Here is a 24,346-nt window from a genome sequence, read left to right as displayed (position 1 = left end):
TGCATAATAACATTGTTCATCCTACCGATGTAATCCACTGTAATCACAGCCAATAACTGGCTCGATTTCTCAATTCCGCTGTGGCGAAGTGAAAACTTGAGAGTAGGTTCCACTACCCGTTGTCACTACATTAACAGCCGCGAAACTCACCGTTACTGGCGAAGCTCCTGAAGTGTTCCAGGATGATTTCCTCCAGCTTTGCCAGCTTGGGGTGACCCACCACATGTTCTCTTTGGCTTCCATTTTGGGGCAGTGTGTTCTATAAATGCAGTGAGAAGAAGCTACTATGATTAAGACGAAGTCTGAAAATACATCTCAAAATAAGCACATAAATGCGCAATATCCAATCACTAGACAATGACAGAACTACGCAGACGGGCTCCACTTTAGCAACAGATGGGCTTAAGCCATACTTTAGCGCCCTCAGACAGATTTTAGTAGCCGGATGGGGAGTGGGCAAGGGATAAAAACAGTAGAAGAAGAAGAAAAATTTATAGGGGGTCAATTTTTCAATCGTCCTCCAATAAGGCGTAAAAACAAACAAACAAACAAACAAACAAAGAAAAAAAAAAAAACTTGGAAAGCATCTAAGAGCAAGTTTACTAACTCCAATGTTTTTTAGCTTCTGTCATCAACTATAAATTTTGCTTGTCCTGAGTAAGGGTATAATTTGCAGGCAAATATGTACTTCTGCATGAGGGATGAAAACCTGAAGTGCCGAGATACTAATTTTCCCTAAACAGACAACTGAACAAAATAAAGTGGACTTACTCAAAGAGCAAAGGATAATGTAGTGTTGATAAGAAAGCAGTTTTCACATGGATGTTTCTGTTCTATGCATAGCTTTTTTTTCTTTTTCTTTTCAGATTATCAAGATATTCAATAATTTTGAAGTATTATTTCTCCTGTGCGAACCTCTGCATTAAAGTTGGCAGAAATGTCCGTAGAAAGCAGTGACAAAAATACAGCTGAACAATTCCGGCAATAACAAAAGCAGCACCTCATAGAGTGAAGATGCAGCAGCTGCAGCCGTTGGGTGCAGTGTGTCATTGGCCGAGGCCTCGGAGACTCCCAAGCGCCGCTCAAGGTGTATGTAGAGATCTTCAAACTCGTTGTTGTGCATCAGCTCGTAGCGGACACGTGGCTGGCTCTTCTCTCCATCCACAATGCCTGTGGCCAAAGAGACAGAGAAAGGGAGGGGGCACAATTATATGGGGAAGACTACAGACTTGGAACAGTAGTACTGTAGGAGTCGGGGAAACAGAGAAGCTTTTCCATCCTCTCTTGTCATAAAAAAGAGGTCCTTATGATATAGTTGCACTACAAGGATGTCTTTACATGAACGTCCTTGCATAGCGCACGTAGGAATCGTAAGTGTCACATAGCTACCTAAGCACGAAACTGTGTATATATAAGTTTCTCACGGATAGCACTGCAGTCTAACTATGACAGTTTAAACGACAATGCTTGCTAAAACTATTAACAGTCCAAGAATCAGCATTTTGGGGTAACAGCATAACCAGTAGCATTGTGAAAGATAGATGCTGCTGCCAGATAGGTAGGTGTCTGGAATGACCAGCTAATCTGATTAATTCAAGCACCATCACCTTTGCATTGCAAAATTCCTACAACCAACATACAGCACCATCACAGTGTGACTCAGGCGTGCTGGAAATGAGATATAAGTAACAACTGTGGCTACAAATAGAGAAACTGAGGCTCTCTGCTGCATTTCCACACATTTGGTGCCCTGTCGAAATGTACAGCCAATTGCTGCAGGGTGCAACTTGCTACATGAAATTTTAGCACTCAGTAAAAAATTATTTTATGGCTTTTATGGGTAGGCTGCTGTTTCTCTGGCAAAATAAAAATGCATTCATCACTGAGAGAAGTAAACTAAAAAATGCATCATTCTTTTTCGCGTGGCACTTAATTGAAACTCATCATGTCAGCAGCAAGCTTCCATTTGTGAAGATCTGCTATAATAAAATTTTGAAAAAAAAAAAAAAATCATTTTTTTCATCTAGAGCAGATAGGATTTAAAGGTGCCCTCTGTATTTCTTGCGTTCATAATTAAGTTGCACAAATCTATTCCGCTTGCGTGCAAAGAGAGCAATGAAACCTAGTTAATGTGTTCTATAAACTTCCGACTAAGTGTACAGTCCTAGCCAAAATAATACAGAGCATATTTGGGCGATCAAACTCTTCTGAAGCTTTAGCCTGTCAAAAGGTAGAAGGCTTCCCTTCTACCTTGACAAAAACACCCCTTGAGTGTTTTTGTCGTACAAGTACTGTGGCCGAATTCTGTCCCGCGAAGTTTTTGCTGTGTGCGTACCGCGCTCAACGTGCGTTGGTTGGAAATTTCACGCCATTCTGAAGAAAGATGCTTACTGCGAAGTGCTGCTATCTTCTAGAATGTATAAGTACTATTAAAAATTGTCTATGCTACCATCTTGGAGAGGAAAAGAAAACTGACCATGACTGTCATGTTGCGCGCTGCTTGCAGCAGTGTGCCCTCGCAGTTTTGTTTTTTCTGCGCAATCGTAACAGATGCGTGAAATTTGATCTCTATCCTTGTTGGAATGTTAGCCCAGGCCCGTGAAGACCTTCTAAGACCTAAAAGGAATGTTATCAAATTGTTTACGCTACCATTTTGCAGAAAAAAAAAGAACAATATCCAACTAATTGTGACCTCCGGTTCTACGCGTGACTTGCTTCGACTCGTCCACGCGGTCTCGTTTCCTCTGCACGATCGCAACAGAAGCAGGAAAGTTGATCTCTATCATTGTTGGGAAGCTAGCGGAGGCCCGTGAAGGCTGATTTTTGTCTTTGTTGGTGCCCTCCCAGCTTACCTACACTCACCGAGTATCATTGCTCTCTCATATGACTGCAATACTCTCCCTATATATTTCTCGCCCATTTATCCGGTTCTTTCTCAATTTTGTTTGTTTAAAATCAGCAGTAAAAAATTTTACACTGGGGGTAAATTTTTTTCAAATTTCTTGACACTCAAAGGGTTAACAGTATATACACCAGCAAACATACCAAGTGCACAAACACGAGAGAAACTGAAATGCCAAAATGTGCTCCTTACAGTGCTGGCCATGCCTGCACGTTCTTGTTCTAGAACTGCCCTCTCATTCACTCACCTTTGAGGAAGTAGAAGAAAGGCTGCATGCCATGAGCCAGGAGCAGCTCAAACGCATGGTACAGGCTGATGAGCAGTGAGAAGTGACCCAGCAGCTGGCCACACTCCCTTGAACTCAGGCCACTCGGTGGGCTCTGCTGGAAGCTCTCCTTGAGCAGCAACATTCGGTACTTGCCCAGGGACTCCGGGTTCACCCGGGGGATGGCATGGAACCGCTCGAGAGGGTCAAGATAGGAGCGGATCACCTGGGTGTGCCAATCTCTGTTCAATATTATTCTCCGCTCTTCAATTGTGTGTGTGTCAGAGTTTTATCTGTTGTGTGATTACATGACAAATCTCTGAACCTACATATGAGCTCAGAAGCCCGTTTCTACTTTCATCTTGGTAACTTCCTAACTTCCTGTTTGCATCCTGTGTTATGACACATCAAAATAGGTCTAGGCATTACTTTCAGTGATCATAACAGGCTTACTCCTCTAGTTTTCCTTGTATATGTACTACTGTTACAAGAAAATAAAGGCCCTTTTACAAGGCGTATACAAATGGTAGAAAATGTAGAACTGCATCCTGTATATGCATGCGAGCAGTAACGTATGCCGGTATTAGCACGACTAGAGTTTTGCTGTACTATAGCAGATTCAAAATCTATTCCTTACCTCTCACTCCCCTTCCCTATGCAACTGCAGAGGTCCAGCTGATGGAATATATCAGGTAGAATGCATTTAAAGTGTGTTAGTGACCAAATGTTTTGTTACCTATCGACAATTTGATACCACTGACGAAACTTGAAAGCATGTTTGCAAGTGAAAGCAAAGGCGACTAAAAAACCTGCATTTCAAAGTGAATTGTTCTTTTCCAAACCTGAATTTGCAGCTGTTCTAAGCGACCTTCAGGCATGAATAGAGCCAATTTGGAAGGTACAAATGAGGAAAGGACCTCCTCACCCTCAGAAACTTGTTTTTGAGCTCCCCAATTTCTTCTCCAAGAGGCACAACCACTTTCTCAATGGTCCTCTTTTGTGTGAACTCCTGGATGTCAAGTGACTCTTCCGTTCTCAGCTCCACGTGAGAAATCATCAGATTTGCAAGGACATTACGCACAGCCTGAAAAAAACATTAAAAGAGTTCAACACTGCTGAACCAAATATTGAGTGAAAGCATTAGCTGCGGGTGACGTCCACATATAAAGCCCCGCTTTAACCAAGCCGTATGAATGTGCCATAGTGGCCTATAGGGGTAATGTGAATGCCAGGGTCCTAGCAGGCTGATTCTGACATAACCGTCCCATGTGAAACAAGAAACCCAAGTTGGCAGCTCCTGCCAACTAAGCCGTGGCTCCGACAGCTATCAGGCTCCGACCGCTGGAGTTGGGAGTCCAGCTCTCGCTTTTGTGGGGTGTGACGTCACAGGGACACGTGTGTAAGACGTGGCTACTGCTGCGCTACGCCGACCACTTGAGTTGGTAGCCTTGCTCTCACCCAGTGTCACGTGGGATGTGACGTCACAGCGTCACGTAGGTAAGACATGGCTACCGTCGCGCCACGCTGAAGGCTCGAAACCTAGGGTAGTATTGCTTTCACAATAAAAAAAAAAAAAAAAAAAAAAGAGAAAGAAAGAAATAGTAATAAAGGCTACAGCAGATTGTAAATTGCATTGCAGTAACTTCTATGGCAATCACCACAGAACATTTACACCGATACAAAAGAAATCCTAGCTACCTGCAGCAAGCATCAGAAATCCTGACACATAATTTAATGCAAATAAAAGTGGGATCCCAAAAGGCAGGAAACCATGACACTCTACTTTCCAAATGACAACCCCACATTATGGCAGTGTGCAATAAGTGTGTTCATGTATCATAGCAACGCTTGGCTGAAATGCTTGTGACTGCCTACTATGCAAGCCGTCACATTATTTTAAAAACAAACATGTCATGGTTGCTTTGAGATTTGACTAATGAGAGTTTTTGCTATTAAACGTTCCCTCTCTGCAAAAAACAAAACAAAAAAACACACACACAAAAAAAACACATACACATTGCACAAGTACAGTAAATCTGGAAGTAACCACCAGCGTCCTAGGTTTACTTCACTACGAGTCTTAGATTTATCTGAAATAAATTCGATGCTTAATCCGCCTTTTTCCCAAGGCCGCTCTGCACATGCGCAGTCGTAGGCCTCCACGATCGGCGCAGTCATAGTTAATCTCGGAGCCCATGTGTAGTTAATATTCGTGACAGGCGTATGCGATAGGTGGCGGTAGCCGTCAAGAACACGCACCGTCATTTCGCTGGTGGCTGCATCTCCCAAGGACGCTTTCAACCAGTAGCAGAAGAATTTTCAACCACTCCCAAAGGGCGCCACATATTGTGAAAAAGGCGGATTACTGAAGAAGCTATGAAGATGGGTTGTCTCCATTTTATAAACATATTTTCACTTGCCTTCACGTCCGTGCCAGGTGTAGCGCTCAGGGCCAGAACCCTAAACTGGTTGTTGTACTTGATGATTTCCTGCACAACCTGCAATGATGTTGCACAGATCGTGCGTCAATGTTACATTGGTGCTACTCTACACTTTTGTCCGCAATACGAGAAACTACTAACAGGATGCAGCGCAGCAAAATAATTAAAGCCACAACACCATGCAACAACATTAAATGCTCTGTGCTCCCATTTCTATTGCTCCACTAAGTTTACCACTATTAACTCAAAGCAACTATGTTGCTAGTCTCCTCATGTCAATTTGCCCTGACCGGTTTCACTTTAAACCATACAGGAAATACATTTGATTGACTACTGCAGCTCATACCTTCTGCACTGAGCTCTTTAGGTTTCTCAGGGGTAAATTAGGCTACTATATTGAGGTAATTGATCACAAACGTTGCCCGTACTATCAACAGCAGACCATATTATCAAAACTATGGGATAATATGGCAGTTTATACCCATTTGCAAATGAGAAACCAGCGCAAGCTTGGACTGAACTAATAAGAAGTTCGCAGAGGCTTCAAACGTGGTGCAAGCAGGGACAGCTTCAAGATGTTTTAGTGTGGGGTGGCATGATGACGAAAAAAAGAAAGGGGGGGGGCTCAAATGCATTGCCTTCTCAAAAGAACATTACTAAAATTCAGTGACAACAGCTTCGCATACACCAAAGAGGCCTGAGCTACATTATCAGGCAATGTTCACTTCACAGGAGTTTGAAGGAAAGGGCAAATCTGCTGCACATCGCCTTATCTTGGCACTGCTGCTGGTGATATCCTAGCAAGCAAAAAGAGCGAAGTTCAGGATCAGCTGCTAGGAAAACATATAGTTAAGGCAATTTTGTACCTGGCAATAGGAGTAGCTGCCCAGCGCCTTGTGGGCTTCATCAATGACCAGGCACTTCACGTCCTGCGGTCTCAAGGCATTGCGTAGCAGGTCATTCATCATAACTTGGGGCGTCAGGAAAAACACTCGCCTCTCCCGCCATCCTTGGGCTCTCTGACCGGCAGGAACTGTGCCTGAAGAACGCACCTCATTTTAGTTGTGAAATTAGCGTGGGTTAGAATCGAGACTACGAACGTAGTGAGCATCATCACTGAGCAGAAGTATTTTACTCAACTATTTGCAAGTGTAGTTGGTCACAAATCACTTGGCACTGTTGCAGAAGCTAGATGCGTGAAGAAAGGCTCCCTGATCTATTGTTAGGTCGTGACGTGAGATCAGAAAGCCTGTTGAAGCCACAGTCTTGAGCTTGTAGCTTTCAACAGGCAAGTCAACAGGCAGGGATCTACGCTATCCGCGTGTTCCCACAACGGCGTCAGTTTCTGCAGTTAGCCGGTGGCAGGTCTTTAAAACTTAAACAAACTATGCTATCAGTAGTCACACTACACCCCTGTCACAATCATATGCCTAGAAAAGTACTTATATATATATATATATATATATATATAAATTTTGTTTCTCTGACAGCATTCAGTTCTTATGCGTTAACCCCCCTTCTAGATAAAGTTTTGCGAAAACAAAGCACGGGAAACGATTTTTCAGTACAAACAACGCACCTGTCATCTCCATAGTGTCTTCCAGTGGTATGCCCATTATTTTGTAACAAGCTTCGATTTGCTGAGCAACGAGAGGCCTCGTTGGTGCCATGAAAACGATCTTGCCAGTTGGGTACCAACGGTAAAAATTGTACATCAAGACGGCTGCTATGAACGTCTTGCCGAGGCCGGTTGGAAGTATGACCATCGTGTTCTTGAACAAAGCGGTCTGAACGATGTTGAACTGATAACTACGCACAGGGTAGTTCGTCGGGTATATCCACGTCTGACCAGCAACCACATCAAACCCCTCTAAATTTTCCAGGGCCTTCTGAGTCGATGGGTAGGCACCCTGAGCAAAGGATGTGGACGGCAAGTTGCCAGAAAGGGTTTCGTCCATCGCCTTAATCAAGAATAAGTCGTCCTCGTCACTGAGATCCACCATGTCGTCGGGAGGTTTATCCTTTGGTTTCGGAACCTTCGATGGGGTCCAGCCTCTGGGGTTCCAAGCCTTGAATAACGTCGCTTGCTTCATTTTCAATTTGACGTGGAATGGTCCCGGCCTGTAGTGAAATTTAGAGAACCGCAGTAGGATTTGGCAATATCGATAGCAGACCTGCAACAAGTCACCGCTCCTGTTGCGCGCCACTACTAATATTGGCTTTCTTTGGGGATTAAATTTTGGATTGACATGGCACAAAAAAGACAAAAGAAAAAAAAAAAAATAAACATGTAAAATGTCATTTTAAGCCACCGTGCCACGGGTAGTACGATGAACGCACTAAGGATATGATGGTTGGACCAATATTAATATGGTCACATTACGACCACCTGCCACGAATTTTTGAACTTCGTACCCCTTTCACACAGGCATGGCCTGCGAGATTACGTCACGCGTGCGTGATCCATGATCTCGGAGGCCATGACGCTGGCCGGCTGGCCCACAGTAAATATTCTGTTCTATCAGGCCCGCCGCCCGCTAGCTGCGGCATGGTAGATGGCAAGGTCAGATGCCCCTTTTTTTTAGATAAGTTCTAGACACCCTAACCTAGGCATGCTGCAGCGTATATTGCAAATCTGTTTACTTAAGTGCAACCGTCATCTGCCTTATCACCTCAACGGACGCCGTCGTGCAATGTTACCACGCAATTTTCGCTGCCCCTTCCCATGCTTTTGGACGCATATACTTACATACGCATCTAAAAAAACTGCATCATTATTTTTGGTAAACCCATATTCGAACAGCAGCTTCACGTTCCGCGTTTAGCCACCAGACTAGACGCCATTACCAGCGTACCGAACGCGGATATGGCATAGCCAAGAACGCCCGAGACAGCAAGTCGCTGCAGGCGCAGTATGACAACAGGACATCCAAATACTGATGATGGATAAGTTTATTCACAACAGCACAGAAAGGAGTTACTCGTGATGGAGGCAGTCTAGAAAAGCAGATCAAAGATACGAAGTGGTGCCGAACTGGGTGGGAAACCGGGGTTTACACATGCACAGTAAGCCTTTTGTTTTGATGGCGGCCATCTTGAAAGTCCCAGATGAAGTTTCGATGAGGCGGAGATGTCGGTTAAAACTGGGGGCTTACACATGCACAAGTACTGCGAGACTTTTTACACATGACATAGTCCAAACCGGAAATGCTGTCCACAGCAGCGAAGGTGATCGGCGCAAAAGTCTAACCGCCGAAACCGTAGAGGGTCCTGCCCTGTCGCTTCAGAGCATAGACGACGTCCATGGCAGTCACAGTTTTCCTCTTGGCGTGCTCGGTGTAGGTGACGGCATCACGAATAACGTTCTCCAGGAAAACTTTCAACACACCTCTTGTTTCTTCGTAGATGAGACCGGAGATACGCTTCACCCCACCACGACGGGCGAGACGGCGAATGGCTGGCTTCGTGATCCCCTGAATATTGTCACGAAGTACCTTGCGATGACGCTTCGCACCTCCTTTTCCAAGTCCCTTTCCGCCTTTTCCACGACCAGACATGGCGACTTCAGATCAAAATTTGCAAAATTCAATAAAAAGACGGATATGTCCGACCAAACTTCCACAGCTCACCCAGCTACGCAGTACCGGCGAATGATCGGCGCTGTTCAAGGCTCAGGTTTATATCCCCTTTCTGCGGACCTATGGGAAGCGCCGCCTATGAGTGGCTGGTTGACATTAAAAAAAAACGCAATAAAACATTTCGTTTTACATTCGGCATTGCTTGGAGTTTTTACCGCTGCGTGCAGTGATATTGATAGCGTTTTCGTTTAGAGATAACGTAAAGCACCATACCATTTTGACTGTCATGGTTGAAACCACAAGCATTTTGCAGTGACTGCAAGGAAACTAAAATCAATAAAATTTTGACGGCGGTCTTCAGCATATACCTTCACTCTGGAGTCGTTTTCGTTGGTTGTTGTAGTGGTTGCGCTATTACTGAATTAGTGTGGCATTCATAGTCGGAGCAGCGTGTTCGTATATTACCTCGTAGCTCTATTGTGCTAGATTTGGCAGCCATCAAATAACTCCCTCTCAAATCTAGCCCAAACGTACTGCAGTTCCTCGACCGAAAGCTAACCTTTCTCCAGTGGTTTAGGTTAGCATTTAGAGCAAAATGTAATACCCGGCATTTTTACTTCAGCGGTGTTGAATGTTAGGTGCATTAGCTCCATGGTTAGGCGGCATATAACGAATGCGCCATTTCAATGCATGCAACCGCGGCGAGACGCTACTGCGCTTGGAATTATTTGGAGAATTAATCATTACTCTGCCAGAACACTTGCGCCTCTTCTGCAGTAGGACAAACAAGGCCAGTATATGTGGATGAGATGGGACTTTATTTATGCGAAAGACTTGCCACCAGCAAAAAGAAAAAAATACAAGGCAACCACAGAGCACAGATTCACAACTCTATACAAAGACGACACACCATTGCACACTTAATTATGTACACACAAGTTACACCAGCGATATTTTTCTTAAAATTTTGAGCGCTCTCGTGAGCTGTTGAGACAACACGTTTGCCCGCACTTCGTTTTACAAGCCTAAAAATTACATCGGCTGGCGACGCAAAAGGTGGCCGTGTGGCGGGATGCAGGAATGGCCAGTCCTTAAGATTTCTTCTCAGTCTTCTTGGGCAGCAGGACGGCCTGAATGTTGGGGAGGACACCTCCTTGAGCGATGGTGACTCCAGAAAGCAGCTTGTTCAGCTCCTCGTCGTTCCTGATAGCGAGCTGAAGGTGCCGCGGAATGATGCGAGTCTTCTTGTTGTCTCGGGCGGCGTTCCCGGCCAACTCCAGCACTTCAGCAGCCAGGTATTCCAAAACTGCAGCCAAGTAGACCGGGGCGCCGGCACCGACGCGCTCAGCGTAGTTCCCTTTGCGAAGCAGGCGATGAATTCGACCGACAGGAAACTGCAGGCCGGCCCGGCTGGAGCGAGTCTTGCTCTTCCCCTTCACTTTGCCTCCCTTGCCGCGACCAGACATGATGGCGTGAACGCTTTTCACAAAAAAAGAACTGCTTCTGGAGACTACCTGCGGCTGGCGGGCTCCAACACACGGCTTGAGCTCAAGTGGCGAGTGCCGGAGAAGTCGTCACGGCGATTGGGACGCTCAAAAAAACAAACGTCTGCTGCGACGCGGCCGGACACAGAGCAACTATAAACAAGATGGCGGCGAAAGGCGTGGCTCAGCCAACAGCTGAGCGGCAGCTTCTGTGTGCCCATTGGTTAAAAATTGAGCCAATGGACAAATTCTAGCCTGATGATTCGTGGGAGCTTCTCCAACGATAGGCGTGAATGCTGGTAATAAAGGGTACTTTTATACTGGTAGCAGCGCACATATAGCATTACGCGCCTCTAGCGGTTAATAACAAAAGCTTAAAATAATTAAGGTCTAAACTTTTGTAGTAATTTTATTTAGAGCAAATACTATTTTATTTTAAATGCAAAAATAAATAACAAACAAGTTATAAATAATTTTGCAATTTTTGTTAATTATTTACAAAAATATTTGCTAGATTTGCTCTTCGTCGTTAGAGGACAGCACTAACATTTCTATTTTCACTACCAGTCTGACGCGTGGAGCGCGTGAATACCGCAGTTTTGCTTAAAAGGCAGACCTTGCAATTTTTGCCTTCATTGAGCGCCTGGTTTTGTCTGCTGTTTGGTCACGTCAGTTCGAAGATGCCTCCGCAACCTAGTGGAAAAGCTATCAAGAAGGCCGGCAAGGCTCAGAAGGCCGTCCGCGCCACGGACAAGAAGAAAAAGAAGCGCAGGAGGAAGGAAAGCTTCAGCATTTACATCTACAAGGTTCTGAAGCAGGTCCATCCGGACACCGGCGTCTCCAGCAAGGCGATGTCGATCATGAACAGCTTTGTCAACGACATCTTCGAACGAATCGCCGCCGAAGCCTCTCGCCTCGCGCATTACAACAAGCGGTCGACAATCACCAGCCGTGAGGTCCAGACCGCCGTCCGCCTCTTGCTGCCTGGTGAGCTCGCGAAGCACGCAGTGTCCGAAGGCACAAAGGCCGTCACTAAGTACACTTCCTCCAAGTGAGGCGTCAAGTTTTTTTGACAAACTTCAAGTCTTTAGAGTGGCGTTGGACGCTTTTTTTTTTGTTCATCTGTTCACTTCAACATTGCGTGTTCCCTCGGCTGAAGTGAGCACGGACATCTCGACCATGTGCTCGTGTCAATTTGTGAACTTTCAGTGAACTTCTGTCAGTGTGGCGTTCCGCGTCATCAACGCATCGTTTCAACCTTCTCGCCACTCTTGTCAAGTTTTAGCCTTTGTGCGTGCAAGCGAAGAAAACTGTCCTGTACCTGTGTTCATGCGTCAATAAAAAATACTGGACAGACTCCTTTCCGTCGTGCGTGACTAGGAGGGAGCCACGAAAAAAAAAATTCTAGCATGCGAGTTACTGCTGCAAAGGCTGGCGGTGCAAAGAAACTACTCGTTGCTGATTTCCTGTTTGCCGCTAGAGAAAGTCCGAAAATAATAAAACGGCTGCGATTGGTAATATAGGATCAAATACTATTCGCGAAATATAATGCAACGCTCGGGTCCCTACGCAGCTGCGAGCACGTCTCTCTTTCGAAGCAGTCGCGATAGCACTGGTGGGTGGTTCTTATTGTTGCAATGGTTTTCCGGGGAAAAAAAAAAAAAAACTGCAACACTCCCGGAAAAAAAAAAAAATGCAACACTTGCTGTTCGGTAATTAGGTAATTCGTTAGGAGGAAAGAAACTGTATGTGCGCTTCACTTTGGAACAGTTCGCTCAGTGAAAGCTGTTATATTCTCGATGCTTTCGTTGATCCGAGGCTTGTCCTCAGCATTACCGTGATAAACGCTCATGACGGTTTGATTGTGGATTAACAAAGATTAACTCTGATTTGATTGGTTTCATGCCTGCACAATGGTTGTCCTCGTGGGATAAATGGCCCGTTGTAGATGCACATATCTCATGTCCACTGTAGGGGGTTAGCTTATTTTCAATTTGCTTTTTATTTTCAGTGGAAGGAAGTAGCAACTTGGTATTGATTTGCATATGCTGATTTAATTAGATATCGCTATGCCGGCCAGGTGGCGTATGAAGCTTGTAGCACTTGTAGCCACCAATATGGCGGCGCCCAGGTACCATGTGTTTGTTGGAGCCGAAACCGGACTTCTAAAAGGTATGATAAACGTCTACATATATTTCGGCGCTGCAGTGTTTACCATAATGACTTCTTACCAATGTGGCCGCGAGATAAATATATGGATAGAGCTTAATAGCGAAAACTCGAACCTGTCATCACATCTTTCAGGTATCAACACAGAGAAGCGCGTCTTTGCAAATCTGAACAGCCTGCAGGAAATCAACAAAAGCGCTGAAATCACTTCTCTGCGCTGGAAAGATGAATCGGAATCTGAGGCAAGTTTTGGCATTTTTGTTTTGGCAGTGGTAGCAAATTCTTAAAGTTCGTGAAGCTGAGACTATGGGCATCGTGTGAGGTACTACATATAAGCCAGCAGAGAAGTTAAGGCTAGCATTACTCACACAAAATGAGTGAACCCAGGAATATGAATTGTCGGCAAGTCGCAGGGCTGGATGATAATGGTTGTTTTCAGTGCATAAAATGTATTTTAGTGTTCTGTTCTGGGAAGGCAGCATAACGAGTTTTCACGACTGTCTTCGAGAACGGCCAGAGCCGTCGCGATTTTTCGTCGCAGTCTTTAACTGATAAGCAAATTTGCGTTTCAAGTGATTTCCCCTCCTCCTGTGAGCTGTCATGTGATATTGATGGTGTGTAAATGCGTAATGTTTATCGCATCGTTTCCCCTTTCAGATTTACGCCGGCTTACGTTCTCAAGTTGTGAAGACTTACTGTCCGAACAGCGGCATTTGCAAAGACGTTGTCGATGTGAAAGGAGGGGAAGGGCCCATCAAAGGCCTGGGCGTCGTCAACTCGTAAGTCACAATCGCAGAGTGGTTGAGAACACCTGAAGACATCGTCTTTAAAAGAAAGTACTTATTATTTCTTTTAAGGCAAAAACCTTTAATGGCTCATACTGTCGTGGACAAAGTAAAACACGATCTGTCGGGCTAGTTGGTAACGATCCATATGTATCAGCAGCGCGAACACAATCAGAGGGAAAGAAGAATAAGAAAGGACAGAGCGCTGAATGACCTCAGCGCTCTGTCCTTTCTTATTCTTCTTTCCCTCTGATTGTGTTCGCGCTGCTGATACACGTGGACAAAGTGTGTCCCGCTTTTGCGGTGCCTGTCGCGTGACGTTCCTTGGCGCGCGTTCCTGTAGGAACGTTAGACAAAATGAGACTTCTGGAGGAAAAGCGCAATATCTGTCACACTTTCTCCGACAAGTGTGCGTTTGGATGTTACGCCATCGCTCCTGTTGCGGGGCGTTCCTTGGCGCGCGTTCAAGTGTGGGATTGTAGATGGCAGGAACGCTAGACAAAATGAAACTTTTCAGGCTTTTGCCTTTCACTACTTTAGTCGCTAAAGTGCCTCGTATTTTTTTTTTCTTGTTTTTACCACACTTAAATCCCCTCCCCACCTCCTCTTTCTTTTTTTCACATCCCGTCCAGAAACCTTGTCACCTGCGTGAGCTCTGGACTTCTGCGGGTATGGGACCAGGATGGAAGCGTTCAGGTACATTACAACTGTTCACACTGTCGGATGGTTTTGCGACATGTTAGCGTTTGCATACCTTTGTGAACCAAGGCTTCCGGTCCAATCTTCAGGCAGAAACAGAAGTCGGCGCAGATGTCTTCAGGATGCGGCAGCATTCACAAAAGCCAGGCGTCGTGGCTACAGGTGGTAAGGAGAATGACCTCAAGTTGTGGGATCTGGAATACCTGCAGAAGCCAGTCTTCCAGGCTAAAAATGTAGGTACTTAACATAGTTAAGAGCGAAGGCAAGATAATTTATGCTTGCAGTGATACAAAATGCTTCTTTTTCAACAGGTCAGGAATGACTTTCTTGACCTTAGAGTGCCAGTGTGGGTTACAGACATGGACTTCATGAGGGGCTCAGAAAAAGTGATTGCCATCACGGGGCACCACCAGGTATGCCAGCCAAGAAATATTTTATTGCGAAAGCAATACTACTCGCAGTTTGAGCCTTCAGCGTGGCCCGGCGGTGACCACCATTGACCTTTAGACGACCCCCATAGAAGACCCCAAGCTGGCAGGAGCTGCCAATTTGGGTTTCTCGTTTCACATGGGACGGTTATATCAGAATCAGCCTGCCAGGACCCTGGTATTCACGTTACTCCTAGAGCCCAATAAGGCACGTTCATACGGCTTGGTTAAAAAGGGGCTTTATATGTAGGCTGGCAGGAGCTGCCAACTTAGGTCTCTCGTTTCACATGGGACGGTTATGTTAGAATCAGCCTGCTAGGGCCTTGGCATTTCGTTACCCCTCTAGGCCACTAAGGCACATTCATACGGCTTGGTTAAAGCGGGGCTTTATGTGTGGGCTGAGGAAGATGAAGAAGAAGAATGCTCGGTCACCGCAGTTATTGCTTTCGCTCAATATTCGGTTCAGCAGAGTTAAATTCTTCTAATTTTTTTTTACTCTGCTGAGGAAATTCTCAAGTGGCTTTGTCTTTATGTGGGTAGCGGGAATTGCTTAGGTGGAGTAGGTTTTAAAAAGAGGATTAGTTACACGTAGCATCAATTCCATGCGTTAAGCTTAAAGAAAGACTGAATATGATGCATTTATTATCGACGAAATGGGAAATTTGGGTTTCTGCTTTCTTTTCTACCTGCATTTGGACATATAATAAAGTGCCTTAACAAAGTGGCCATCCTTATTTTGCACTTGGATGTGATTTGTCACTATTATAGTATCTCTTTCTTATAGCCCTGCCCCGGTGATGCAGTGGTTAGGGTGCTTGACTGCTATACCTATGGATGCGAGATCGAATCTCGTCTGTGTCGCAAGTCGCTCGTGTGCTGTACGATGTCAATGCGCGTTAAAGAGCCCCAGGTGGTCGAAATTTCCAGAGCCCTCCACTGTACGGCGTCTCTCACAGCCTGAGTTGCTTTGGGACGTTCAATCCTACAAACTAGTCCGAACCTTTCTTATAAGTGAAAATTTCTGAATTTGCATCTATTACCATTGAAAGTGTTGAATCGGCCTGATGCGAACGTTGTGTGATGAGTTATGTCAGCCGAGTATCAACGCGGTCCTCGGGGTCTTTTTCTTTCCTAGACTTGCTTTTTATAAGCAGAAGAAAGCTTTCATGTGTGGCCAAACATTTTAATGTGTATACATGAGTAGTTCTACAGCATACTTCTGCAAGCCAAATTTAGTGCTCCAAGTGCAACATCGTTTTGCTTTGACTATAGTAGCTTTTCTATTGGCTGTTCACAAAGCTTCCTTTCCTGGTTTTGCTTTTCATTGCTCCAAGTGCAAAATCGATTTGTTTTTACTATGGTAGCTTTTCTATTGGCTGTTCAAAAAAGCTTCCTTTCCTGGTTTTGCTAATCCCTATATTTTTCTCCCTTTGGGCTGTACGTAAAGGTGCGAGTATACGACCCAACCTCCCGTCAACGCCGGCCTGTTGTCGACTTCGAGTTTGACGAGTACCCCCTGACGTGCTTGTCACTGACACCACAACCTGAGTAAGTGGTCCATGAAGTAAGCTTTGTAAACTGATATTGGAACTGAGAAGGCAAAAATGTGTGCGTCCTCCCCGAAGAAAAGTAGGCTTATGTAAGATTTATTCATTTATTTGCATCCCACTTCTAGCCTCTATTGGCAGGAAGTTGCAGGATGATGGAGAAGATATGCATAAAAATGAATGTACATTCTGATATGTCGAGACAAAAACACCATAAAGAAGAAGCCTTGGTTGCAAAATACTTAATGCTAAACTGAAGGCAATGTAGAGTGATAATTATAGAAGGAGCTAAAATAACAAAAAAAAAAAAATCATGCTTATGGCACTCACTCCCATGCCAACTTTGTCAAGCCACCTCGAGAAAATGCCCAAGGGGAGTGGCACTGAGAGTATCATTAAGCATAAGGTTTCAACATAAGATGAAAATTCGTGCATAGTGCTGTAGAATCCATATTCACATAAGTGTTGGATCAATTTGGTTCATGAATGTACTGCACTCTAAATGAATAAGTAACGGGTTGTTGAAAGCAAAGAAAAAGAAAGCTTTAATTTTAAAGCTAGCCAATGGGGAATAAGCTGCGTGTGGGATAGGTACTGTGCAGTGTTTTTTTTGTTTTTTGACTGGCGATTCAAGCAGTGCTGCCAGTGAAGCACAACTTTGCTTCATAGTTATGTTGCAAGCGAGCCAGGAAGCTTTTTCGCTCTAAACAAATGCATTGCCACTGACAGGTCCTTTGTAGATGCTAGAGGCTGGCTACAGTGGTGTGCTATTCGCTGCCACGTTCATTCAATAATGTAGGGAAGAAGGATTTTTTTTTATTTCAAAAGTTTGTAGGATCTGATTACCACTAACTGCCATATTGCTCTCTCTAATTTCGGGCATCCTGGCAGTACAAGTTATTCATTCGCACTTAATTTACTGCTGAATACTTCCGTTTGTGTACTATGAGATGGGAAATTAACCCGAAAAATGTTAGCGTTCACCTGAACTGCATAAGGACATATTAGGGCCATTTTGTTAATCTACACCAGCTACACCAGTGCAGCAGAAATTCATTGTAGGATTAGGAGATTTCCTGCACTGTGTAGCTGGTGCAGGGTAAACAAATGGCCCTATTGACTGAAAAGAACTGTACTGCTACCCATCAGGCAAATGGCAGCTTGACATCTTTACTCCACATGCATTTGTTTTTGTAAAAACTGCTAGTGTTTTAGTGTCATAGAAGCTTTGGTGTTACGTTGCTTTTGATTTGCTGTGAATTGTTGCAGTACTATAAAAGTGCCATTATAATATCATGTGTGTTAGTATGATCTCTGTTTTCTTTAGTGTTTCGCCGTTTGTGTTCCTTTCTTTGCTCTTCCTTTTTTTTTCTTCATCATTTTTGTAGCCTATTAGTGCCTGAATTAAGAGTAAATGCAGTCAAATGGGCTTTTGTGTGGGTGCACGCTTTTGTTTCTTCATTTTTGGTATGTTACTCTCCGCACTCAGAAATGCATAATTGAGGGCAGTAAAAGGAACCAAACATGTTAAGCTAGGGACAGGCACAATGTGAAAAGAAGACAATGCAATACATCAGCACCATGCAATGTGCACAGAAACAAGTGTCGACAGCTGTTTTCATGTGCATGTTGCATGGTGTTGATGCACGTTTTCTTTCTTTTCGTTTTCATGCCTGTATATCGTTTATATATATACAATGTAGTTAAGATATATAAAGCATACATTGAGATGAAAATTTTAAGAAGATCAGCAGCTAGAAATTTCCATTTCGTAGTGCCAAGAAAATTTTGCACATGCTTCATGTGTTGCTATGCAATGCGGACAAGGGTTCTCATAAATAATTGCATGACACTTCGTGGCTGTGTTGACGTTTGTCCAGCAGTGAAAGAGGCATCTATTGCCGAAAAAAAAAAAGTCGACTTAAAACCAGTCCTATCAGTCGATCTCAACATTTGACACCCTTACTGAATAGTGCTGTTCACTACTGTTTTGAAGTGAATGGAGGTACAGGGGTAGTCAAAGGTTCCCAGGCCACACGCTGCTCTTTTGAGCAGTATAGTGAGGCAGCTACGACAGCCCCAAGTTTCAAAATATATATGCAGGGTACAAGAAGCATGATTCTAACCTCAGAGATAATTGAGATTGGTAGGCCAGAATATGCCTACCAAAAGCAGAACCTGCGGCCTGGGAACTTTTGACTACCCCTGTATATAGCCTAGTCTCTGGGATCAACATCCAAAAATGCCAGAGTTATGCGCACATTTTGCTTGCGAAACTGGCTGATCATGGTAACACCTGTTTCTTGCTTTCTGTTTTTTTGTCACTTATAAAAGCTCAGCTTTTGCTGAAAGTGGTTTCTTCTTTGCGATAAGAGTGCATGATTTGTACACTGTCAGTTTGCACTCTACTGAAACAGCCCAGCTTCTATTTGTCGTCATTGCTTAACTAAATGAAAAAAAAAAAAAAAAAAAAAAAAGAGTACCGCAAAAGACATTTCGCAGCTTCACTGCTGTTGTTCTTGAGGGCATTTAAAAAAAAAAAAAAGATAATTGTTGTTTTCATAGTTATCAACATTGCGCATGCAAGCAGCCTTTTGGGAGAAAACATTTTTGACCAAAGCAAGTTTTTTTTTTATTTTGCTGCTGCTGCTGTTCTGGTCTGTAGCTTTCAGGAGTGAACAGGGCAGTAGGACGCTCTCTGCTGCATCTCCCGCTCTCTTCTGTGATGCAGGCAAGTGGTGGTCAGCAACAGCCATGGCCGGGTGGCTCTGCTGGACATTCGACGCAAGGGCATTGTGCACGTGTTCAAGGGGGTGGCAGGCAGCATCCGTGCCGTTTGCTGTCATCCTAACCTGCCACTTGTAGCAAGCTGCGGTCTCGACCGGTTTGTGCGCGTGCACGACCTGCACTCCCGCCTGCTCCTCACCAAGGTAAAAACATGGCGCGCGGGATAGAACAGAGCGCGGTCAGGCTATTGCTTAGTGCTATGAGCCATACAGCGGTGGGGAGGGATGCAAGGAGGGAGAAAGACGGGCTATGTAGACACCAGCTTCAGGCTGAGATTAACTTGTCACGAAGTAAAATATATTAGGGATGGGCGGATATTGAAATTTTTAATATACGTATCGTATGCGAAAGGGAAAGAAAGAGTCTTTTGAATATAAAATTTAATATCTGAAGAGTGGGAAAAAAAAAAGAAAAATTAAGAAATAGCGAACGTTGCTCATCTTGTTTATTTCAAAATATGCATGGTATTTGCAAACAAAATTAATTTAGACTTGCACAGTAGATTATACCGTACTGAAAAAAAAAAATCCAGTTGAAGTTTTGTACAGTATTCTATGTACTGGTTGCATCAGGAATTCAAACTAATGCCATATGTACAGTGTCATCACTTCTAGTTATAACACGGTCAGTGCTTTCAAGTCAACATTGCGGTCGACGCAGGCACATATCGATGCTAAGCTCAGAGGGACTCGGACGTGCTGCTTCGCATGGCCTGCTACTTAGTTTTATTGCTTGGCCGAGTCGGACGCAGTGACGTTTTGAAAGCAGTGACCGTGTTATAGTAGCTAGAAGTGGACGAGGCTGTACCTGCATTTGTGCTTTCAAACTGAGGTTTTGAGCAAATACATCTCAGATGCCACGTGAAGCATGGCAGTGTACGTGGAATATGCAAACACATACACTGAGTGCAGTGCCAGTGGAATGAATAACACTAAGTGTCAAAAACCTCACTCAAAAACATTTCACTCCTAGCGCTACAATATTTTCACATTCATACACATAAGCAGTCTTAAGCAGAACTCTTCAGTATTATTCGATTGCAAAACTTCCCCTAGAACCCATCTATGAAAAAAAAATGTGACAGGACTGCACTTAAGTGAGCATAAGAGCAGAAACGGCAAAAGCCACTTTACAGGACTGTTTTCACTAACTGCATCGCCATTGTCATCTCTGCTATCATCATCATTATCAACTAAATGTACCATCATTGTCATCAGTTCTATTATCCTCTCGCTAGACAGGGAGAATTACGATCTGTTTCTCATAAGCCCAGCGTGGCCGAGTGGTTTGCGCGCTCAGCTGGTGATCGGAGTAGTTTGATTTCTGGTGGAGGGGATTTTTTTTTTAACTGTCGGTTCGTGCAGTAATTTCGATTGCACATTTCCTTCGGAAATTTGCGCTGCCCATGAGCCTTTTTAGGTTTTCGTCTTAAAAGAAATGGTGGTTCTTATTGGTCAAAATTTGGGTGTTTACGGTCGGTGGCCATTAACGTAGACTGTGTCTGGGTTGCAAACTTTCAAATTGTCAATAAATACATGACCGTCTCACGAATAAAATCAGTTGAAAAGATGCAGCAGGAAAAATTATTGTATGTAATAGCTGTAGAGATAATTAAGAGAGAAAAGTGATTGTCACAGGTCAAGGACGGTAATAGTAGCTTTCATTAGGTGCCTTTAGATAGTACCACAATCTATAAGCCCCCCCCCCCCCCCCCTCTATTTTTAAGAAACTTAAGAAATGAATACTGAAGCTAGTCACTTTTAGAACTAGAGTTTTTCAACTGGTAGGATCAAAAAGCTGTGGTCTTATGTGTATCTGCCGTATTTTTCTTCTTTAAATCTCCTTCACATTAAAACCTCTCCAATTTTTATCTTTTATGTCAGCTGGTTCAGTCAAATTTTGTGCACACTTATGCATCCCTCATGAACAGGTGATTAATCAGACTTCATAGCATCATAAAAGGAAAGAGTGCAGAAAAACAAGACACGAAAAAAGCTGACACACGCTTAAGCGCTGACTAACAACTGATCGTATTTAATGTCTGAGCACATAAATTCATGAACGATAAGTGCACAGAAAACATAAAAAGGGGAGCCAGCAATGCCAACACCAAAACAACCAAAAAACTGCCAGCCTTTTCGATCAAGAGTCAAGATAGGTGAACCCTTGGCGTGACAAAGATATTGAAGGTTTGCTTGCACATGAAATTCCTTTAGTGTGACAATGAATTCAAAAATTTACATCGTGCATTTCTCAGAGCAACATTTTAGGATTGTGCACTGCTCAAAAAGTGGGACACAACCTTTTTACAAATTGTAATGGACCACTATGTTGCTTTTGGGGACAGTGTAATAAAGGGACGATGCATGCTCCCTGAGGCAGTCACTGATGCATTGCCCCATTTGACCTACATTTTTGAAGCCCTTATAGCCGCGCGTAAAGGGGCTTCATGTGCAAAGAAACCTGCAGTATTTTTGTCGCGCCACAAGTTGGCCTGTCTTAACTCTGGATTGATGAGGCTGTTAGTTTTTTTTGGTTTTTGGTACTGATTGCTTCGAGTGCGCATAAGCTCGCACTAAGCCTTCTTGATTTTCAGTTTGTAAAACAGGCTGTGGAGTGCCACAGTCACTACGCCGCACACCTGAAACAGATGGCAAAATGTACAGTAGCCCCATGCAGCTGCACCCAGGTGGACGGTGGATCGTGTCTAGCAGCCATTTTTGCTATTGGTTGCTTTGCCCGAGATTGTCATGAACAGACTTTACAAGCTTGACTGTCAATTCCAAAAATTTTATTTCATAGTGTTAAATGCGTTCTATGCATCACCACTGTACCCAAGCATAGTGTTGTCACAGGCTCTCCCCTCAAGCCGTCACTTGTCAGCGCTCAGAAAAGACAGTGTTAGAAGGTGTAAAAGAAAAGAAGGTGTAAGTAAACCTGCTGAACCAGTTTCACTGGCTTCTGTGACAATATTATGACAGATGCAGTGTGCCGTTTACGCAGAAATCGCCATGTTTGGCATGTGAGTTATACCATGAAATCACCATTGTGTCAGAATAGGCACAACCTTTCGTCATTTAATCCACGCTGGGCGTTATTGGCTGGCCAGTCTGAATCACGGTGACAGAAGTTAAATTCTTGAGGCATGCAAGCTTGAGGATGTCTATTGACCTTCATCGCGATGCGCATACTACTCATGTTTTTAAGTGAAAGAGAAAAATACAAAGGCTTGAAATGCGCACTGGAACTTTGCCAGACTGGTGATGGCTTGTGCTTATGGCTCAAAAGCTGCCCCACGCAGGTCATCATTGCCACGAGGGAGTCATGTTCTTTATAAAAGGGCCTCATGGATTTTAGCATTTTGAAAAAGTTGTGACAACCTAGGTTACCTTTCCCTGAATAGCGGTCCATGGCGCAGCCGAACATGAAAACAGCGAGTTTGGCACAATTTTTCAGTTTTCATTGGGATGGCGGTGATTTTCTGATTTGGCACAGTTTGCCGCATTAGATACGAGGGTGGCATCACTACATGCTTTTTTCTTGTTTCGGTTCTGCAGATGTACCTAAAGTCAAGGCTCAACTGTTTGCTTATCCGCACGGACTTCGACCTTGAAGACGAGGGTGAAAAGAAAGGCAAGGGAGAGATCGTGGCTGATGATGAACTTTGGGAAGACATGGAGGAAGTCGACGAGATGGCCGATGCTGCGGTTAAGAAAGTTTCTGCGAAGAGGAGCCGCACAGCAGCTGTTGCCAAGAGCAAAAAGAGGAAGAAGCTCAATAAACAAGATGGTTAAACGTGTAAAGACAAGAAACTAAACTGGAGATGTTTTTTGCCTTCACCTGTGCATGACCAGAAGTGCATTTACTACTTCACTGCAACTAACTGTTTGCCAACTAGCATTGAAGATTAAGAAACCTGCAACCACAGTAAACTGATGTTTAGCATGGGTGTGATTAGATCAACATCCGGTCCGCTTGAGAGAAAAACCTTGTCATTCTAGATTTCTCCCGTAAACGTATGACAGTAGATATCTTAAATAGTCAAACTAAACCTGGTTTAAAAAAGAAGTCTTCAATATCAGGTGGCCACTTGTTCCTTAATCCCTTAGTCGACTTAGGCGAGTCAGGCTGATCGAAAGCAAACTGTCATTTCTGGCTCCTGATGAATACAGCTTGTGTGTTTGATGGCACTCTCGTGTCCATTTTGCAATGAGGTGGGCTCATCTAGTGCTAATTTTTGTTCAGCCAACAGATGATGGCACATAGTTATTAGAGGACAGTTTTGGCTTGAAATTCATTTTAAAATAATGTCTGCAAGAAGTTGAACCAATTTGTACCAACTAGAAATTTGACTGTCAAATGCAGTTTTCAAATAGCTTGAGATTTCATCCGCAAATTTCCCTTCTCCAGATTGGGATTTGTAAAATGTGTAATGTTGGCGTGGTGGCACTCTTTCTTTCTTCAAGCAAATTTTTATTTCTTCAAATGTTCGCTTCGCTGTGGAATATGTATTTGCTTCAGCTCAGAAAATGCTTGAACAGGGTAGTGATTTAGTTCATGTCAAAGTGATAGCTTGTGGGCATAATCACTCGTAAATGAACGCTTGCCTAGCACAAACAAATGCAGCATGGCCATCAAGGTGAAATGATCACCTGAGCACCCACAATTTGGTTGTATAGAAGATGCACAGCTGCCAAAACTTGTCAGCAAAGCTCACGTGATTCTGTGTTGTGTGATCCTTGCTGCAAATTGTGTAAAGGTTTCAGGACGCTCGTCATGCACACAAAATATACAGAGCCAGGCGCGACAGATACGTGGAAAAACAAATAGTTTATGAATCCATCATGTATTAGATAATGGAAGGTACCTGCCAATGCCTGCTTGCGCAACTGTAAAGATTTGATGCAAAGTGTCGGCATGCTGTTCTTTACAAGCACCACCTAACCTGATGAGCTAGTTAGTGTGTGCAGCTAGGATTTTTTTTTAGTCCTACATTGCATTACTTTCAAAATCCTGCCCCAAAGATTTACATAGGGGTGTGGTTGGTATGGGCTTCAAGCTCTGTAAATGGCACAGAGGCCTAATATGGAAGTGGACCAAATGAGTAGTACTTCTCATTCATTCTTATTCTGCATCTCTGTGCTATGCTTTTGTCACTTTACCATCAACTTGCCAGACAATTTCACTTAACTTTGCCCACCCGAAAAACTTTAGGCAGAAAATGATATAAGGCCAGTTGTCGATTATTAATCTTAAGTTAA

General features: G+C 43.9%; 5 protein-coding genes across 5 annotated transcripts in view; 2 read left to right on the top strand and 3 right to left on the bottom strand.

The window, feature by feature from the left end:
- Fancm (FA complementation group M) overlaps positions 1–8,067 on the bottom strand; it is a 41,262-nt gene extending 33,195 nt beyond the window's left edge. Inside the window, exons 1-7 of the mRNA XM_084582538.1 lie at positions 7,188–8,067; positions 6,475–6,647; positions 5,588–5,665; positions 4,093–4,251; positions 3,150–3,393; positions 1,001–1,170; positions 151–259 (exon numbers count right to left, since the gene is read on the bottom strand). Of these exons, the coding sequence (XP_084438664.1) occupies positions 151–259; positions 1,001–1,170; positions 3,150–3,393; positions 4,093–4,251; positions 5,588–5,665; positions 6,475–6,647; positions 7,188–7,701 (1,447 nt within the window). The 5' untranslated portion in view covers positions 7,702–8,067. The remainder of the gene's footprint in view (positions 1–150; positions 260–1,000; positions 1,171–3,149; positions 3,394–4,092; positions 4,252–5,587; positions 5,666–6,474; positions 6,648–7,187) is intronic.
- Positions 8,068–8,542: 475 nt separating this feature from the next.
- Positions 8,543–9,278, bottom strand: LOC146176228 (histone H4). Its single transcript, XM_084582542.1, has one exon. The coding sequence runs from the start codon at positions 9,163–9,165 to the stop codon at positions 8,854–8,856; it is 312 nt and encodes a 103-aa protein (XP_084438668.1). The 5' UTR covers positions 9,166–9,278; the 3' UTR covers positions 8,543–8,853.
- A 705-nt stretch (positions 9,279–9,983) lies between these two features.
- On the bottom strand, positions 9,984–10,842 carry LOC146176227 (histone H2A). The gene has a single exon (XM_084582541.1). It carries the CDS (start codon positions 10,650–10,652, stop codon positions 10,278–10,280), a length of 375 nt encoding a protein of 124 aa, XP_084438667.1. The 5' UTR covers positions 10,653–10,842; the 3' UTR covers positions 9,984–10,277.
- A 449-nt stretch (positions 10,843–11,291) lies between these two features.
- On the top strand, positions 11,292–12,027 carry LOC146176226 (histone H2B-like). The gene has a single exon (XM_084582533.1). It carries the CDS (start codon positions 11,351–11,353, stop codon positions 11,723–11,725), a length of 375 nt encoding a protein of 124 aa, XP_084438659.1. The 5' UTR covers positions 11,292–11,350; the 3' UTR covers positions 11,726–12,027.
- A 664-nt stretch (positions 12,028–12,691) lies between these two features.
- l(2)k09848 (WD repeat domain 74 lethal (2) k09848) lies at positions 12,692–22,902 on the top strand. The gene is made up of 9 exons (XM_084582531.1): positions 12,692–12,842; positions 12,975–13,081; positions 13,497–13,618; positions 14,257–14,320; positions 14,413–14,556; positions 14,635–14,736; positions 16,199–16,299; positions 19,030–19,228; positions 22,643–22,902. The coding sequence occupies exons 1-9, from the start codon at positions 12,740–12,742 to the stop codon at positions 22,877–22,879; spliced, it is 1,179 nt and encodes a 392-aa protein (XP_084438657.1). The 5' UTR covers positions 12,692–12,739; the 3' UTR covers positions 22,880–22,902.
- Positions 22,903–24,346: the final 1,444 nt, after the last annotated feature.

The sequence above is a fragment of the Amblyomma maculatum genome, chromosome 10 (genome assembly GCF_055883805.1).
Source record: "Amblyomma maculatum isolate TAMU_Amacu chromosome 10, ASM5588380v1, whole genome shotgun sequence".
Classification (NCBI taxonomy): Eukaryota; Metazoa; Arthropoda; class Arachnida; order Ixodida; family Ixodidae; genus Amblyomma; species Amblyomma maculatum.
The sequence above is the reverse complement of the archived record's forward strand: the minus strand, read 5'-3'. Positions and strand labels throughout refer to the sequence as shown.

Bases quoted from the DNA above. Each gene is read 5' to 3' on its own strand.
- LOC146176228 (XM_084582542.1), bottom strand. From the start codon at position 9,165: ATGTCTGGTCGTGGAAAAGGCGGAAAGGGACTTGGAAAAGGAGGTGCG.
- LOC146176227 (XM_084582541.1), bottom strand. From the start codon at position 10,652: ATGTCTGGTCGCGGCAAGGGAGGCAAAGTGAAGGGGAAGAGCAAGACT.
- LOC146176226 (XM_084582533.1), top strand. From the start codon at position 11,351: ATGCCTCCGCAACCTAGTGGAAAAGCTATCAAGAAGGCCGGCAAGGCT.